Source organism: Corvus kubaryi, unplaced genomic scaffold (genome assembly GCF_017639235.1).
Source record: "Corvus kubaryi isolate FWS band 111438036 unplaced genomic scaffold, C.kubaryi_AGA036_p1.0 37396, whole genome shotgun sequence".
NCBI classification, from domain to species: Eukaryota; Metazoa; Chordata; class Aves; order Passeriformes; family Corvidae; genus Corvus; species Corvus kubaryi.
The window spans coordinates 28,538,609-28,557,351 of NW_024581135.1; the positions used below are offsets into that span (position 1 = coordinate 28,538,609).

Below are 18,743 nucleotides of genomic sequence, written 5' to 3' on the forward strand. Positions count from 1 at the left end.
CTTTCTCATCTGTGTACAGTCCCCCTACTACAGATTCTTTTCTGTTGGGGTTCAGAATTTAGATATGGCAGGTACTGCTTTGGAGATGGTAATTCCAAAAACACCAACGCTTAGGATATTGTTTTGGATTTTGTTGGACAGATTCTAAATGAATCTGCTTATGATTCTCATTTTATGCTTGGCAGTGCTCTGTCTTTTGAAAGCAAAATGGGAATCCTTTAAAGTCATACTTCACACCCCTTAAATTTTTTATACCCTACAAAACAGTATAGACTTATGCAGAGAAAATTCTCTAACTGCTGTTCCAACACTGTAGATGCCTCTGTTATTTTGATTGAATTTTCTGCCCTCAGTTGTCTGATTAAAATAAGCAAGCATCTTGAAGGATGTGTATCTTTATATAATTTAAGTACCATGAACTGTGTGTTGCTGCTCTGTGTTTCACATTCAGTCTTTCTGTCTCTGCAGATGCTTCACCAGAAACAGTTGGCACTTTGCTAGGAACCACCTCCGTAAATGGAGACTTGGGGAGCCCCTCTGATGACGAGGACATGCCAGCAGGACATCACGATACATCCACAGTGTGTTCCAATGGCCCAGTCTTTGAGGAATCTTCTGGAGACGCAATCCTGAGACACTCTTTAAGGACTAGTAGGACTCTGGAGACAGACCAGGATGAGCTGACCTCTGGGGCTTCAAGATCATCCCCTCCCAGAGGTCGCCAGGACTCACTAAATGACTATCTTGATGCAATAGAACACAATAACCATCCCAGACCAGGGACATCTGCCTGTGGTGACCGTCCACGTGGAGCCTCCCCAAAACTGAGGAGCAGCTTCCCTACTGACACAAGACTTAATGCTATGCTTCACATTGACTCAGATGAAGAGGAGCACGAGCTACATCAAGACCTGGGTTTTCCATCTTCTTTGGAAGATGATGGTGGTTTAGTAATGCTTAATGGTGCTACCAGAAATGTTGAAAGAAATGATATGAGTTCCTCATCAGATCAGGTAATGCCAGGGCCTGCAGAGAGTGAAAGGGTTTCAGCCTCCGATGCTCCTTTGCCATCAGCTGATGAGCAGCAAGATTCTCTCCCAGACCTTCCACCTCCCCAGGAAGGAGGCGAAAGCCTGCAGGATTCTCAGGCTGAAGCACCAGCTGAGCAGGCTGGCAGCGAGTCCTCTGCCGCTCCGGAGGCAGAGCAGCCTCCTGGCAGTGCGGACACTGGAGCTGCTGAAGCCGCAGGTGGGAGCAGAAGGGGCGTCAGCGAAACGGAGTCCGTTGACCAAGGGTCGGAGCCCTCGCAGCTGTCGTCAGAGACCGAGCAGAGCGACCCCGCTCGCACCGAGAGCGTCAGCGAGGCCAGCACCCGGCCCGAGGGCGAGAGCGACGCGGAGGGAGCCGACAGCTCCTGCAACGAGAGCGCGACGGTGCGGCGCTCCTCCGTGGAAATGCGCTGCTCTTCCTGCGAGAGCGCCAGGTTTCCCGAGACTCCAGCCTTCTCCTCTCAGGAGGAGGAGGAGGGAGCCTGTGCCCCCGAGGCAGCTGGAGCGGAGCCGGGTGCCGAAGCGCAGGACTCTGCGAGTGCTGCTGGCTCGCTGCCTGCGGTGCAGTTACCTCCGGAGGAGGCGCGGGAGGCTGAGACAGGTGAACTGCAAGACCAAGAGGAAGCAGAAGAAATCTGGCAAAGAAGAAGAAGCCTGCAGGCAGCAGCTGCCCAGAGCCAGTCTCAGGATGAAGAAATTGAAGGAGCACAAGCAGCTTGTGAGGGTGCCACAGCACAGCTTGAAGGAGCTACTGGAGGTAACACTGCAGGAGGCACTTTCTGAAGTGACTTTACTGCAGAGAGTAAAAAAAAATTACAAAAATTAACATCTGAAAACAAAGATCTTTAATTTCTCAAGTTCATTATCTTTCAAGAATTTTTTGTTCCTTTGAATTTATTTATTTCTTCAAGAGACTCTTGGGGGTTTTTGATTTAATGAAAAATCCAAACCTGAAATATCCAAAACCTGTTGATTTTGAAATTGGATAGATTTTAATTCTTGAGAGAGTAGTGAGAAGGATGAAGAGGAGGAAAGAATTCCACAATATTACCCCGCTCACTAATGAAAATGGTAATGAGGAGGGACAAAACTCCCTAAAAGTATGAAATGCAAAGTAGAATTTATATTTGGCTCTTTTCTTTTGAATATTTTATATTAGCATTAAAACATAAGGGCAATCAAAAGAAAGGGGAAAGGAAAAATAATCATTTTAGGGTCAACTTCAGGCTCTTCATCTTCCTTTTCCCAGTTCCTTCTCTGTACAGATGGATCCTAGTGCACTGGAACCTTGGGAGGAAAGGAACGTGTTACCCAAGTTAACATTGTAAAACTCTTACTGATTTAAAAATTATTTTAATAGTTGAGAATTTTCTGTTTCACTAAAATCGCTAAAAGTAGAAATGTGTCCCTAATGAATTGTTTCCAAGCAACTTTAAAAATGGATTATCTGTTCAGTTTGTTCAGGGACTGAATTGTATCCAATCAAGAGGGTTTCCAAATGCATCTTTTTCATAACATATCAGGAGTTATATATCAGTATTAATTTCTTCATAAACAGGTTGTTGATTTGGAAATAATAACTTTGGTATTTATTTCCAATACAATCAGTATTTTACAGCATTTTCTAGACATTTGGGATGCTCTTTATTAGGTGTTAGATTGCATCATGTTTTGCAGATCAGTTTGGCTGTAGCAAGGAAGGACAATGGACAGTTTTACCTCCCACTCTTAAGCAAGGTTTTGGAGGGCGCCAGGTGGAGCTTTGTCCTGGGATATGGCTCAGGAACAGCTTGTTTCTGTGCCCTGGCTTTGGCTGCTCACAGATGGATGCAGCACATCCTAGAGGTGATGTTTCCAGGACCAGGACATCCCAGAGGAATCACTTGGCTAGAACTATCAGCATAACCTATTTTGACCCCAAGAACAGATGACTGTTATAGATATCTTGAAATATCGTAGTCCTGCAGAAGCTTTAACATAGCTTACTCAGTTTAGAGACAACTCTAGGGCTTCCCCACATTGACTGAAGAAAATAATTTGTGTGTGTTTTGATTGCAGGTTCTCCTGCCAATGGCCATCAGCCCTTGAGGTCTCTGCCTTCAGTCCGTCAGGACGTTAGCCGGTACCAGAGGGTGGATGAGGCTCTGCCACCAAGTGAGCTTCTCCATGCTTTAACTGGGGGATAAGCTGCCTGTGTCTCATTGCTGAGATCTCATTACATTTCCTTTTTGAATGTGGGAACCGAGAATGAACAGCTGAGAAGTTGGAAGTGAGGAGTGATGATTAAGTCCAGTGTTGTTGTTGTGATAATTACACCTGGTGCACACAGACTTGCTGAATGTCACTCATGCAGAGGCAGGAAGGCACCGTGCTGCCTTTTCTGTGTGCAGAGCACAGGGGCAGGGAGCTGAGGTGATGGTGCTCGTGAGGCACTGGGAGGTGTCAAGCACTCTGAAATCTCTGAATACTTCTTGTATGGTAATGATTTACAAAGGAATATACAACATCTTTCCTATCTTCAGATTAGCTTTAAGGTGTCTGTGTTTTCTTTGCATTTTTTGAGACAGAGTGAAGATTTTATATTAAAATAAACCTGGACATGAAGCAACAGTTAGATGAGCCTTAACAAACATATAAATTGTAATTTCTCCAATGCATATGAAAAATACTTTGCTCTCAATTGTTGAACTTACTCACTTGCCTAAACTTTGGGAAGTGAAAATCTATCCAGTATTAGGTATTGAAAGAAAGGAACACCCCCCACCCCAAAAGGTACACAGCTAATAGGCAAACATTGCTCTAAAGCAACTATGCAAAAAAAAAAGGGTAAGTTCAGACCCACTGAAGTCTGTGGCAAAGCTCTGTTACTTTAAAGGAGTGTAAGAATTAAGATATTTAGTGTGAAATGAACAGATCCCTCTTTGCCAGTATGGTATGGGATTGTGTTTGCTCTGTAATTGGAGCAAGTAACTGGAAGGATAGCAGAACACAGATATAGCTGTGTGTGGAAAACCAGGATGATGATATGGTTGTGCTCCCTGCTGTGTCTGTTGCAATCAGATTAATCTTGTGTGTAGATCCTCAAGTTAATTAACTGCCACCCTAATGTACCAGTTTTACATTTTACAAAACTGTGTCTGGGAGATAAATATTTCAGAAATGCACAGCGTTAGCTGGTCCAGTTCTGTGGTTTCAGAAACAAACTATACACTACAATAACTACTTGGAAAAACTATTGGCGCGTTCGTGAAAAAGCTTTGGCTGTGTAGTATTTTAACATTTCTGACATTTACTGGATTTCTGCACAGTCATGCATGGCATGATGCATGTACACATTGCCCCTTTACAGTCAAAGCCCAATGCAATCTCCATTTGCTAATATGAATAAAGTCTTAAATACTCATCAATGCCTAGATCCAACTTTGCACTCCAAAGCTCTGCTTTCACATGTGTGACAGGTTTCATATTTTAATACTGAAAAATTAGAGAAAATATTAAGACTATGATTCTGAGTTTTAAAATGTAATTTCTTTGTAATTTGGGTTATATTCAATTTCTTGTTTCACCAGAATTTGAAAGTAAGAAAGAAAAATATGTGAATTTCTTTCAGTTTTTCAGAACTTAAACATTTATCTTGTATTTCTGCCTATAATGTGCAACAATATGCTCCAGTTCCTACATTCCTGGGTAAAAATTTAAAAAGCTTGACCATGAAACCTCAGTGAATGACAATCTTGCAATTCAGCATGCTATTTGTAACACATTTGACTAACAGTGACTTGATGGAATAGCCTTATTTAGGAATGTAGCAAAGATAGCCTTGTCCATCACAACACTGATGTGGATGCTTTACTTTGGAAGCCGTTGCCCAAGTGTTTAAACTTGTGTATTTAAAATTAAATGCAGGCAAAAATATTTTTGTTCTGCAAGACCATATTACAGAAATGGTGACTGTGTCAGAATGGGGCATAAACACCACAAGAAAAATCCCAGCTTATTATACAGTGGTTTAGGGCTTGAAATTTAAGCAGGATAATGAATTCACAAATGTAAACTGTTTGAGGGGTTTTTTGGGTTCTTTTGTTGTTTGTTTTTTGGTTTTGGTTTTTTTTTTTTTCCAATGAACAATTCTGTTCTTCCCGGAATACTTCGATGTTTTATTTTGTTTACAACCTCTGGTTAAAAAACTCGAGTGTTTTTATTTTATCAGCAGATAGTACTTTCACTTAGACTTGCAATATAGAAAGCCTCATCTAGACCCCTTCTGAGCTCTCAAAGACTATTTTTCAAGTGATGTGCTAAATGGTTTGCACGTTTTCTGTAGTTGCAAGTTTCTAAGAATCAGGCATGTCTGTTTCTGTATAGATGTGGGGTTTTGTGTATTTTTTTGTGTACATATATATATATGTCTATGTAGTAGTAGTAATTCTTATTCTTATTGTTATTGTTGTTGTTATTATTACTGCTTCTACTACTACTACAACTGCTACATAGACCCCAGCTATGTTCAGTCTCTTGGTGTCTTGATCATTTTACAAGCAGGTATTGGGCAGATGGTGTGCCTAACCCAAAAAGCCTGCAGAATGAGGCCCAGGTGTTGTGATGCATCAGGTTTCTGCTGAGCACTGAAAGGTAGTTGTGGCTGGGGAAAGGTCCCAGTGCCTTCCTCTCTGCTCTCCTGGGGTGGTGCAAACTTCTAGCACTGTCTGTAGCTTCCTCTGCAAAATCGATGGGCATCATTACAGTTACACAAAAAGCTGTATTTACTATGATATTTGCATAACTGGCAACTCTGGAACATACATTTAGTATATGAAGGAGTGCTATAACTGAGCATCTTTCTTGGCAGGTCTGCTTACCTTTAATGTAGGTAGATGGAAACACAGGAAGAGCACTGGCATCTATTTTATTACTGTTACTACTAGCTGGGGAAAAACAATGGCGGGTGTCAAGCTTTGGAAGAATTTTGATACTTACCTGTTGGCCTTTTGCACAGGAATAAGCCTCAGAGATTGGGTCTTGAATTGCTTCAGTCCAAGAGAACTAAACTAAGTATACAGATGTTTTGTTTGTTGGGTGGTTTTTTTTTGTCTTGGACAGTTACTGGTTAGAGGGAAATAGAATAGAAAAAGGAATGGAAATTTTTAGATATGGATTCCATGGAACCTTACCTACAGTAGGGAATTTGACTTATGGGATAAAATAGGAAAAAGCCATTCCTCTTAACCCTTCAGGAAGAAGGCTCTATGCTGAAGTCATCCTGTAAAAGAGAAATAGACACTTGAAACAATGGATGGGGTTACAAAAGTGACAGAGCTAAAACAAATAAAGGAATAAACCCGAGGCCCTCCATAGTTTACGGTATTTTGTTGCTCCTTAGACTGGGAGGCTCGAATTGACAGCCATGGACGGATTTTTTACGTGGACCACGTGAACAGGACAACAACGTGGCAGCGACCTACAGCTCCCCCAGCGCCACAGATTCTCCAGAGGTCAAATTCCATACAACAGATGGAACAGCTGAATCGCCGGTAGGAATTACCCTTGGTGCTAGTGAATTTTGTGTGCTTGCAAAACTGCATTCACCACTGCAAGGCTGAGCATGGAGACAAGGCCACAGTTGCTACCACAGCTGGCCTTAGGTGGTTATTTTTATGTGGCTATTGCTTTTAGTTTGCATGTGGGCTTTCAGGACTTTGGGTTCTACCTGTGATCTTAAGCTATGTGACCAAAAATAATACATCTGATAATGCTTGTCAGAAATTCAAAAGGCTATTACTGCAGAAATCAGAGGTCAATATATGTTCATGTACATGACAGAAAAGTTGGGCAGGCTCCCTAGGAGCCAGAATTGGGTCATAGTTACCACATACTACATATAAAATCCAGTTTTCCAACCCTAGGTACCAGAGCATCCGAAGAACGATGACAAATGACAGGCCTGAAGAGCACACAAGTGCTGTGGATGGAGCTGCAGAGGAAGCTGAATTTCACCATTCTAATTCAGGTTAAAAGAAAAATAATTTTTTCCCCCTTCTCTAAAGAAGAGAGCACTCATCTCATAGATGACTTAGTGAGAGTACATAAAGCAAACCCTAACTTCTTCCTCTGAAAATCTGTGTGAAAATTAAGCCATTTGTTTTCATTGCTGTCTAGTTTTGAAGGTTATGACTCAGCCTGCTCAATATGCTGAAGAGATGAATGTGAGATTCAGAGCACTTTCCTGTCAGTACCAGACTGGTTAAGAAAGCAGGACATTTGCAGTGAAAAAAATTAAAATTGTGTGGTCTGGCATACAAATGTTTTGACTCTGCTAATGCAGTTTAAAACTGTAGAATATAGGACTAGAAAGGGCTTCAGGCAGTCATCAACTACATCTCTGTAGGTAGATTGGATGAGCTGTTCCTAGGCCATACTTACCAAATACAGTGTCATGAGTTCTTATAACATGTTCTCCACTTGACGGGCATTCTTCAGCTCTTTTAGACAGTCTACTTATATCACTCTTCTTATAACATACCCTTAAATCCATTACTTCCTAGTCTTTCCTTGTGACTTCTGGTTTTAGGTCTCAAATTATTTTTTTGGCCTACTCAGGATTGTCTTGAGTTGGTCTTCAGCTTCTGAGGAAATTCAGAAAATCAAATAAAGCTATGACTCTGCTGTACTGAAGAGGTTGTGGAAGAGTCCTACATAAAATACTCCTTGTACATTCCTGCAGAAGGTTTTGGTTTTTTTTTTTTTTTGATAGCTTGACACTAACCAGTGTTCAGTCTTTGATCTGCTAAAATCAGGTCCTGATCCTTGTGTGCAGAACTTTGGCACAGATACCTGTTTTTCATCTGGTGTTTGTGAGTTGATTTTTGTAGCGGGGGGGGTCCCGGGAGCAGGGGAATCCAGCCAGAGTCACGATACGAACACTGATACAATTGAGCATCGTGCTCCCCTCTTATTATTCCATTACACCAAGTTACACTTTTTCCAAAGTTCACGCCCCTTTCTCATGAGAAAGCCTCTAAGCAGCGGGGGAGCTGACCAGTGTGTACCTTTTCCCAAGGCTGTTCAAGGCTGCCGGCTAGCAGGTGCCTTGCAAGCCTGTTTTCAGCCTGAGGCCCCGTCAGGGGTACTTCTGCAACAGCCCTGGGATGCCCAAGCCCTCCTGGGGTATCCTATATTCCACAAGGAATCCCTCTACAGATTGTCCCGAACTGCACACAGATCTTTGCACTTTCTTGATGTGCCCCTGTGGTTTTGAATCTTGTCCATCCTGCTGTCCAAGTACTGCAGAATCCCCTAATTTGGAGCAAGTTTTGTCTTCCCTATCCAGTCATTAGTAGAAATAATGAGTAGGACCAGACCCAGAGAGATTTTGGTGAAACATCTTGGTGGACATCATTTATCCCTTTCCTTCTGAGAACTCCCTCAGACCTCTGAAAGAGCCACCAGTGTCTCAGTGATTGCTCCACCTCGTTTCCTAACAGTTAGAATGCATTTCACCTGACCTAAAGGCTTTGAAAACCTTTAATTTGCACCATGATCTTTAACCTGCTCTCTCTCACCTTCGTTTTTTCATTCTTCTGATTGTCTGGCCAGTGTTAACCTTTTGAATGAAGATAGAAAGAAAGACCTTTTTTTTTGAGTTCTGAAGATCATAACTGTTTTTTCTTTTACCTAAGCAGTTTCTCCCTTTGTCATCTTCCTACTAATGATTTTCTAGTACATTATAAAGTTTGTTACCCATCCAGTCCCTTGCATAGCTGTGTGGTGTCATGTGCTTTGGCTTTGTCTCTAGATGGTCTTGATATACTCTTATAAAACTCTCTCCTAAATTAATCTGATGTGCAAGCAATGTCACCCTTTCTCGAGTTTCAAGTCATTGTAGAGCTTGAGATTTACCTAAGTGTTCTCTTTTATTACTTGTAGTCTTCACTTCTGTTGTAGCCATTTCCCTTTCTATCTTTGTGCATGTGCAGCCAGATGTTTTGTGCTGTACACAAATCGGCTTTAAGCAAATTCAGGCCAAACCCTAACCAGCAAGTTCAGCTGAATAAACTTCTCATAAACCAAATTCATAAGCCTCAGACTGCAATAAAAACTCACCTGGTGAGCCATTCTGGTTTCCAGATTGCCCAGAATATGACAGAGGATGTATCTGCAGCATGTCACAGCATCTTCCAGGCTGTGAGAGTTGCCTGGTGCACACCCAAGTTTTGTATCAGTACAGAGTTCACATGTAACTTCAGTGCATGTCTGCAAGACACTCCCAGCCCAAGTATTCAGGCACAGCTTCAGGAGCCTTTGTACCACTCTGCCTTCGCCCCACTGATGTGCTCCATGTGGGAGAGCTTGAGGTCTATTGTTTAAGTAGTGTTTCTAAAAATCCTCTTGTTCATTTATTTTACCAATTACCCTCCCACTTCCTGGTTTCCTCTAATACTTAGAATGAATGTCTTTATTTTCCCCGTTCCCTTTTTTCATAATATTTAGCTATCCATATTTAGAATTTTACCTGTTTATGTTATTTTCCTCTTCTTTTGTAATTTATTCTTACTTTTTCCTCAGTTTAGAGTCTCATTCACTGCCTCTCTCCTTGCTCTTGTGTGTTATGATCTTTTATTTCTGTGATAGCTGCGACCTACATGGTTAATATGCATTTGATGGAGAAGTGTGCAAATACTGCAATGTGTAAAAAAGAAAGAAACTGAAATGTAGATGGCAGCACACATTTTAGTTTAAAATCATTGAAGACCAAATCTGAACTTGCAGTTTTTGTAGTGGTTTGGTCCAAAATACTCATTACTGTTTATCTGCTGTGAGATAAGAATTAGGAGAAATGCAAAACAGGCACCAAACTTGAAAGAATATAAAGAAGTTTATTAACAGACCTAAAAGAAGAAAAAAAAAAAAATACCACCTTCAGAACTCTCCTCCTCCCCCCACCTTCCTCCCTTCTCCCACTGACGATGTGAAAAGACAACCCTTAAGATGTTCAGTCTGTTTACCACTTCCATAATAACCTTGTTCAGTCCATTTAGAAAGAGAAGTCTCTTCTTGCTCATGCTATGAAAACATTATCACAACGAGACAGCCGCCCACTTCCAAATATCGTTCAGTCCATTTAGGAAGAGGAGTCTCTCTGCCTGCGTGTGAGTCCTTTCCCCCGACTTGCAGCTTTTCCCGCAACTGCCTTCGAGGGTCCACTCTTGAAGTTTTTTGGGGTACAATTTTTAAGGTTGAGCCGTTCAGAAACAAAAACAGAGGCCCTTCTCCTTCCCTGGGAGCAAAGGGTCTTCATCATCTTCATCTTTAGGACTATCTCTGGGAGCATCTCTACGGACTGAGGTTTTCTCCTTTCCCGTTCGGAGCAAAAGTCCTCATCTGGTTCATCTCTCCCTGTCCAAACTTCTCATGAAATTACAGCTGCGTCAGCATCTGCCTATCTCAGCGCAGGTGCTTTTGCTCACGAATTGAACACTCCACCCCCCATATCTTCATGAAATTACAACAGGATACTCTGATATATCATAGCTTCACAACAGAATTTCAGCTTTAAGCATCTCCTCTCTCTCTTCCCTCAGGTTTTCAGCTCTTCACAGCAATAAAAGGGTTACTCTCACCTCGGCCTTGCAGCTTTACAGCTGGAATGTTGAATTTTTTCTTATCGCAGTGGAGAGGGGGGAGAGCCGAGCTGCTCCGGCTGCCCACGGCAAGGCAGTGGGGGGGGTTCCACGGCTGGAACAGGTCCATGGCTTCAGGATGGCCGTGGCCCGGCCCGGCCTGGCCCAAGCAGGGCCTGGCCGGGCCCGCTGGCCCCCACACGGGGCCTGCAGCCACCTGTCCCAGCGCCGGAAACGAGAGAGCGATTGGAGGGGGAGTTTGCCTATTCTTAAATGTGGATCACAGAGGTGATCACAACTTTAAGTGGCTTAGAAAATTGTCCATATTCAAACTGGCCAGCTGATAGGTTCTGTCAGTTCCCAGAGGAAACTGTAAGCACCCCTTAGCAAGGACGTCCCTTCCGGGACTACGCTTGCTAACCTATGACAGTTTTTCATTTACATTATAAATATGCTTCCAAATATCTTCAAAGAGAATTGGGGGCAACAGTTCTGACATTGTAGCAAACACCACTCAGTGTATTTTCACTTCCTTCCTGGTACTGAAGAAAAATCAGGGCACTTCTGTAGTTGCTAGGAGAAGACACAAATGTTTATTGGAAGTTGAAACTTGAAAGGTACTTCCTTGGCATCCTGCTTATTACTTACATAAACGGCTTAAATACTGTATCAGGACTGGGGCTGTGGTAATGGCAGATTTATTGTTTGTTTTTTAAGAAGGAATGAAACATTTATAAGTGTACAATGACTTTTATGTCCACTCGTTAGCATTTAGAAAATAACTTACCTGCATACAGCTAAAATATAGTGGTGCAGACATGCCCCGGGGACTTTCTTCATCTTATATACAGGCACAAACTTGGTAACCCAAATAATTCAATGTGATTTTTTTTAATGATTATTTACCAAAAGCCACAAGTAAATGTTACTAAATTAAAATTGTAATATTTTCAGAAACTTCAGTGTTATGTTAGAAGAAATTTGGGTACACTTGTGTGGAGAATCCTCGGTAAATCTGTAATAGTTGTGTACTTAATGCTTTCCCTGCTTGTGTGATTCAAATCAATGTAGTTGTTTGCAGTGATGCTTTGGTAATAACTGCTGGAAGTCTTTGTCATTTACTTTGCTCTTAGATTTTCGAAGAGAGAATGTGCTGCCTCACTCTACCTCCAGATCCAGACTTACTTTATTGCTCCAGTCTCCCCCTGTGAAATTCCTTATCAGCCCAGAGTTCTTTACAGTGCTGCATTCTAACCCTGTGAGTATGGTGGCTACAGCTCAAAGGCTTTCGTAAATATGTGCTTATAAATGCAGTTGTTTTGTGTACAAAGATGCTGCTCAGTGTTTGATGATAAGATATTGGTAGTACATAGGGAGGCTGGATAAATTCACTCATCATCATCCCTTGCAATTATTGAGCTGTCAGAACCATCCTAGCTCAGCATGATAGCAGTTTTTATTTTCCACTCAGTTCTTCATCTTTCTTATGACACAAAATTATTTGTTTATTGAAGCAATAGCTTTCTTACTGTGCTTTGCACAGGGTGAGACACAATTCTGAGAAAGACTTTGCTGCTTAATGGTATGATTTGCTTCCCCCAGAGTGCCTGGTTTATATCTGAACAAAAAGCATCTTAATATTTATCTTCCTTTTCCTATTTTGCCTGCTCTTCAGTGCTTCTTTTTGCACAGGTCCCCCCTCCCCGGTGTTTCTTTGTGTAACAGGATTTATGTTGTAAGAAGAAGCAATGGAATGAGTAACTTTTCTTCTGCAAGCACACTTACAATGAATGAGGTTGTCTTTTGTGGTAAGAGCAGTTTTCTCTTTGAAAACCTTTGCTGCTGTGTGTTTTTCAGAGTGCCTACCGCATGTTTACAAATAACACGTGTTTGAAGCACATGATCACCAAAGTCCGGCGGGACACCCACCACTTCGAGCGCTACCAGCACAACCGGGATTTGGTGGGCTTCCTCAACATGTTTGCCAACAAACAGCTGGAGCTGCCAAGGGGCTGGGAAATGAAACATGACCATCAGGGCAAGGTAACTCTACAGTGCTAAGAAGGCCTTGTGTCCATCAGTTTCTGAGATAAAATGGATGGCGTGAGAGAGCTCCGGGGATGATCACTCTGGTGGTTGTATATTGCTTAACAGGAAAAAGATGGTATGGAGTAGGTTTCCTTAAGAGGTATTAGAGATCTTAAATAGTTGCAAGTCTCACTGCTTTTTTTAAACAGGTATCAATTTTCAATTTCCTAAAAAAATATTTTGGTATCACTTTTATAGTTGTGGTGTGAAGTTTAATGTAACTTTAAGTTAGTGCACCCTCAGTATTTAGACCATTATATTTTTTGCAGAAAACAGGAGGGTTAAAAATAGGTTGTGATTAGCATGTGAGGAAGTGATAAGGCTTATCAGTTCATTAGGATTACTGGCACATTAAACTTCTTGGTTCTCACATTTATCACTCTGGATGTGGTTAGCTGTGCGGGTCCATATAAAAAATGATCTTGATGCTTGGAAAGATTAGACAGTTCTAAACTGAAGGGTGGAAGTGCCTGAGGGTTGTTTTCTAGATTTTTTTAACTCCGAAAAGCACTTTGTTTTTTCATTAGACACACAATTAGGAATGTGCAATTCTACTAACGTTGTTCTTTGCCTCACTGTTTTCTGTTTTAAGTCATTCTTGTTCTGTTCAGTTCTTCAGAGGCCAGTTTTCTCCTGAAGAATAGGGCAATTTTCAGTTTTCTTTAATATGTGCTCCATAGAGAGAATTAGACCTTTGGATTTCTGATGTGGTATTTGGTAACAGCAATGCTACCACAGTATTAATCAGGAAGAGGAAGCACTGAATAAATTCCTACTGGGATTTCTTCATTTTGAATTAGTCTTAGTATTACTCATTTTCATTATGTTGAATTGTCTTTGTCACAAGTGCCACTTGTGGCCAGTGGAAAAGCCTATTTAGCACCTGAGAGAGATCAGGGCCAGTACATGGCAAGAACAGTGCTTGGGGAGACCAAACTGAAACTGGACCTGCCTTTATTAAAGCACAAACCTAAAGAGAAGCAGGTAGAAATTAGCCATAACACAATATATAATTGTTTCCTTTCCTTAACTACTCTTCCCTGCTGAGAAGAGGTTTTCCTTTATTTCTTCAAGTATATCACAGTGAGAGCTTGGTGCTCTTGCTCACGAGGCACAGCGATCGTTCTGGCCCTGCTGCGATGCTGAGTAGTGATGTTTTCACTCCCCCATGGCAGTGTGGTCCGGCTTGCTTGTCCTCTTTGTGGGGTGTCTTCCAAGGTCAGCTGGAGACTGCCCACCTCCAAACTCCCTCCAGAGCTGCACAGCAAAGCCCAGTTGCCCACTCCTCTTTGGCTCCTCTGTGTATCCCCTACAGGACATAACATCATGCAGTCCTCCCTAAAAGGTCAGGTGTGACTAGAATGTAGTTTCTAATGGGCATTACAGGTGATCCTTCATCAGTCACTGACTACAGGGAGGCAGAAGGCCATTGGAAAATGTGGTAGGATGAAGCATCATAATAGGCTAAATAGGCCCCTGAGCTGAACTTTGAGATTCTGCCTTGCTCTGTCCATGTACATACACACAGACATCATACAGATAAGTGCATTTGTGCAGTGTGTGTAAGCACATGTCCATATTTTAAAGCCAGATGCAAGTGTATGTACTTTTTAGTTAGTTCTCTGCAAGATGTGCAAATACATAGGAAGTTATTAGAGGACATTTTTGTTTTTTCTCTCTACAATTAATGAAACCATAATTGATTACTGAAGTCTTCAATAGGAAAAAAAAGTAATTTAGCAAGATTCATAGATTTTAACTGGAAGAATAATTGGGGCAACTATTCATGTTTAATGGGCTAAATATAGTTTTGGCACTACCTATTTTATGTCAGTCTCTTCAAGCATTGTAGATTTATGAATTATAGCTAGGCAGGAGTTATGCGAGGAATTTTTTTGAAAGGAGACTGTGAACCACACTGTATTTTGAGCTGTGTGCCAGTGTCCAGATTAGCCCAAAGCATTGAAGCTCCAATGGTTATCTTCACCATAGCTTCAAAGTGCTAATTTATGCTTTGTTTTAAAGTAGGCTACTATGAGCTGGCCTGCAAACATTCATATTTAATAAGATATGATTGTCTTTATCTTCATGTTATTGAAATAGAATGCTTTGGAACACTGCGTGCAATACTAGAGTGCTGCGTTAACTCAGAACTGAGTGGTGCAGCTCTAGGTGGTACTACCTCCTATATTGAATCAGGATTTTTTTAATAAGTGATTTACAATATGGTGTTGACTTAATGAAATCAACCTGTGTTTTGCTGAAAGTGCTTTACATCTTATAAATGTACACAGACTAGACAAAATAGATAGAAGGATATTAAAAAAACCCTATACCAACCACTTGCTAGTAAAGTAACTAGATCTTACCAATCAGGAGCAAAATTTTCAGAAAGACTGGCTGTGTTCCCGCAGTCTCTTCCAGTCATCTTCCAGGCCCCAAATATAAATGTCATGATGGTTTTCATTCTGCTTTCTCACTGGTTTCATATTCTCTGATCTGTATACTTGTACTGCAGGTGGCATCATTGTTTGTCAAAGTAAACAAGTTCTGCATCAGGCTCAGATGTAGCAATTAAAATTGCATTTATCGAATATAATTTATAGTGTTTGAACTGTGAAACAGTTTCACTTGCATATCTGTGACTATGTCAGATGGTCAGAACAGAGTTCTTCCTTACTGCTCAGGTGGCGGGATTCCTTCCTTGTAGGCAGAGGCTACAGGTACAGGTGATTGCCGTTGGGGTTGCAGGGGGCTTGGTGCTCTTTTTTGGAGCACTTTCAGGGTTTTGCAGCTGTGGTGTCTCTCCATATGCTTCTCCTTCCTTGGGAAATGGAAGTATGAACATTTTCTCCCATCACAATCCATAATGACATTTAGTTGCTGTATAGCATGACACACTGGTTTGTCTTCCTACCTTCAGAGCAGTCAGAAGAATTGCATTTTCTCTGGTCTGGTTTTCCCAAGCAGTCTGAAACAATGATTCCATGAATACTAGAAGCTGATGTTGCTGCCAGAAGAGTGGTTCTGCTCTCCTCTCATCTCTGGTGAGCTGACCGAGGTTAGAGGAGCCAGCAGGAAGAGGGGCTAAAAGAGTAATTTTAGCCTGGACCAGCTCCCCTAATGGGTTCACTGCATGGCTACACAAACACTTGTGCCAGCACAAGGCAGGAAGGGCACCCAGGGGATGAAACAAGTGGTCAAGAGGAGGAAAGATGAGAATGTTTCTTATGCTGACACCACAGGACTAAATTGTTTGTGAAACTGTGGTCAAAGTACCTCATTGGTAGCCAAACGCAGAAATGGCTCCTGCAGTCCCTAACCACCTCTCTGCTGGTCCAGATTCTTTGATTCCTCAGATGTCACTTTCCTGTAATTCTCCTGCTCAAAACAGAGACCTTTTTTTGCCACTTCCACATGTTTCCAGTATTGTGACAGAAAACACAGAGTATGTTGAAATGCAACAGTGCTGGTTTCCAAGTACAACACTGATGCTGCAAAAAGTTTAAATTTCAGGGCTTAGAAAACTTTTTGGTTCAAATTGGATAGAATTGTAGGAGGTTTTCATTTTCCAGGATACATGTTTCTGTGACCTTGTTTTCAGCAAATGGTTGACTGGCCAATATGTGGTTGTTCTCATCAATTGCCTGATTTAAATACTTTCGGTGCCATCATCTTTGTGTTCTTGGCTGACCTTTCTTTTTGGTTTTGAGAGGTCTTTTTTTTGTTTGGGGTGGTGCTTTGGGTTGTTTTTTTTTTTTTGCATTTTGTTTTGGTTTCTAGAAGAACAGGTCAGTGAACTTGGAATAGTTGTATCAGGAATATGGCAGAAATGTCTGTTGGCCTGTAATCATAGTTCATCACTGGATGCAAGAATACACTTGACATATACACAGCCAATTGTGTTCATAATTATATGGTAAATACTTCACAAAAGAGAATGGGTTTGCCACTTAATGACACCTTTTTAGATGCTTATAGGCGAATGAAAAGGACAATACACCAGGATTACTTTTATTAAATATTCAAGTCTTCTCTTCTTGACAGTCATAATAAAGCTTCCCACTCCTGATGCTTGTCAGATGTGAATTCCAAAGGACTTTATAGACATGAACAAAGTAAGGCATTAAACAACTCATCCCTTCAGTGGGATGGAAGAGTGTTATCCTCCTTCTGCGGAAGGGAAATGCAAGCCACAGTAACAGATTTTACACAGCCCCACCTGATCGAATGAAACCTACATCCCCAATAGGCGTTAACCTCAGACATAATTTAAAAAAACAAGGATTGGCCATAAATTCTGTCTTGTCTCTCCTTCTGCAGGCTTTTTTTGTCGACCACAATTCGCGCACCACGACGTTCATCGACCCGCGGCTGCCCTTGCAGAGCAGCAGGCCCACCAGCGCGTTGGTCCATCGGCAGCACCTCACTCGGCAGCGCAGCCACAGTGCTGGGGAGGTGAGTGGGGTCTGTGCCTCCTCCTCACAAACACCTCCTTACTTAACATCATCCTCTTTCACATCATTCCGTGTTGTGAGGAGCATGATTCTTCTGTAAGTGGGCAGCAGTTATCCATAACGATTTTATTATTTTTTCTGCTAGCCGTTGTTGCTTTAAAAATGTGTGAATTCAGAGGAAAAATATCAAACATGAGTATCTCTTACTTCGAATTTGCAGTAACCCCACTTAACCACAGGAGAGCATCTGATTACAGATTACCAGCTCCTGTATCCACTCCTTCATGGACAAAATGTGTATTGTTGTCTCGCATGGTATCTGCTGAGTGTGTTGATATATAACTGTGACAAATAAAAGGGGGAAAAGATGCATGTGTGACTGTACACCTAGTTCTGCAACCTTCCCATTAAGTATAAAAAAATCTCACCACATACATGTTTATCAGACTGTTACGTGCCTTTGCATATGTATTTCATCTCTACTTTCTGATCAGAGATACATGGAAAATACTATTTTGTTGATATGTCACTGTGCACTGTTTTCACTGGCTGTCTCCATATTATTGTTGTCACTTCTTTATACTTGTAACCTTGTGTATGTGCAGTGACTTGGACTTCAGTTGTACTTTATTTTAAAACCTCCATACTGTTGGCTGTAAATTGTCTTTTCAGGAGATGGCTATTCCATGCCAGGAATTAAAGATAATACAGTTTAGAATAGCAAGAGAAATGCTCTGATTTATCCTTTTTATAGCTTAGTCTTGTGGCAGATGAACGTCTGCCAGACCTCTGTTTTAGAGCAGACATGAATTTTGTCTGCCACTTCTCTAGCAGGGTTTCCGCTGAGCTGCAGTGGGTGAGTGCCACAGCACTGGCTGTGTATCTTATCATATCCTGTGTTAACATGGTTTAGTCAGCCCCCTCCAATGTCAGATATATTTTGCAAATGGTTTTAAATAGCATTTTCCATCAATTTGGTGATGTCATGTATCAGGCAAGGAAGGAAGCTAGAAGTGCTTTCATATAGCTATTCAGATCTTGAATTGGGTAAAGCAAGTATTTCTGTTGTGATTGATTTGTAACAGAGCAGAATTTTTTTTTTTTTTAACCTGACTCAATATGCACCCAAATTATCTTTCTTTAAGCAGCATCCAGTAGCTCTGCACTTAAAACAGGTATTTGTGCCAACCATGCTGCTGAAGCTGTCAATGCTGCAAAATAAGTATAGTTTATCCAACAAGAAATGATCAAATATATTGCATATACATAGTGCTGGTTACCTGTCAAAATTTCCCACTCCATCTAGATACATGAAATTCCTTAAACCATGTTTCTACATGCAATTTTAGAAGTGTTTCCTTGATATTGTTACAATTGTAACTTGAATTGAGGTATAATTCCAGCTAGGAATCTCAAGCATAGAAATTCAATACAGTATTCCCATTCTGGGATTAATGATGCCATGATTTTTGTATGCAAATGTATGAACTTGAAAACCAGTTTTTCCTCTGCACTTTAGGGCTTATGTATTG

At 41.4% G+C, this 18,743-nt stretch overlaps 1 protein-coding gene across 3 annotated transcripts in view; it reads left to right on the forward strand.

Annotated features, from left to right (window-relative positions):
* HECW2 (HECT, C2 and WW domain containing E3 ubiquitin protein ligase 2) overlaps window positions 1-18,743 on the forward strand; it is a 170,786-nt gene that overhangs the window by 118,700 nt on the left and 33,343 nt on the right. For all 3 annotated transcript variants that reach the window (XM_042041512.1, XM_042041511.1, XM_042041513.1), the window contains 7 exons: window positions 469-1,806; window positions 3,108-3,203; window positions 6,430-6,580; window positions 6,953-7,056; window positions 11,800-11,924; window positions 12,524-12,709; window positions 17,078-17,212. In XM_042041512.1, the coding sequence (XP_041897446.1) occupies window positions 469-1,806; window positions 3,108-3,203; window positions 6,430-6,580; window positions 6,953-7,056; window positions 11,800-11,924; window positions 12,524-12,709; window positions 17,078-17,212 (2,135 nt within the window). The remainder of the gene's footprint in view (window positions 1-468; window positions 1,807-3,107; window positions 3,204-6,429; window positions 6,581-6,952; window positions 7,057-11,799; window positions 11,925-12,523; window positions 12,710-17,077; window positions 17,213-18,743) is intronic.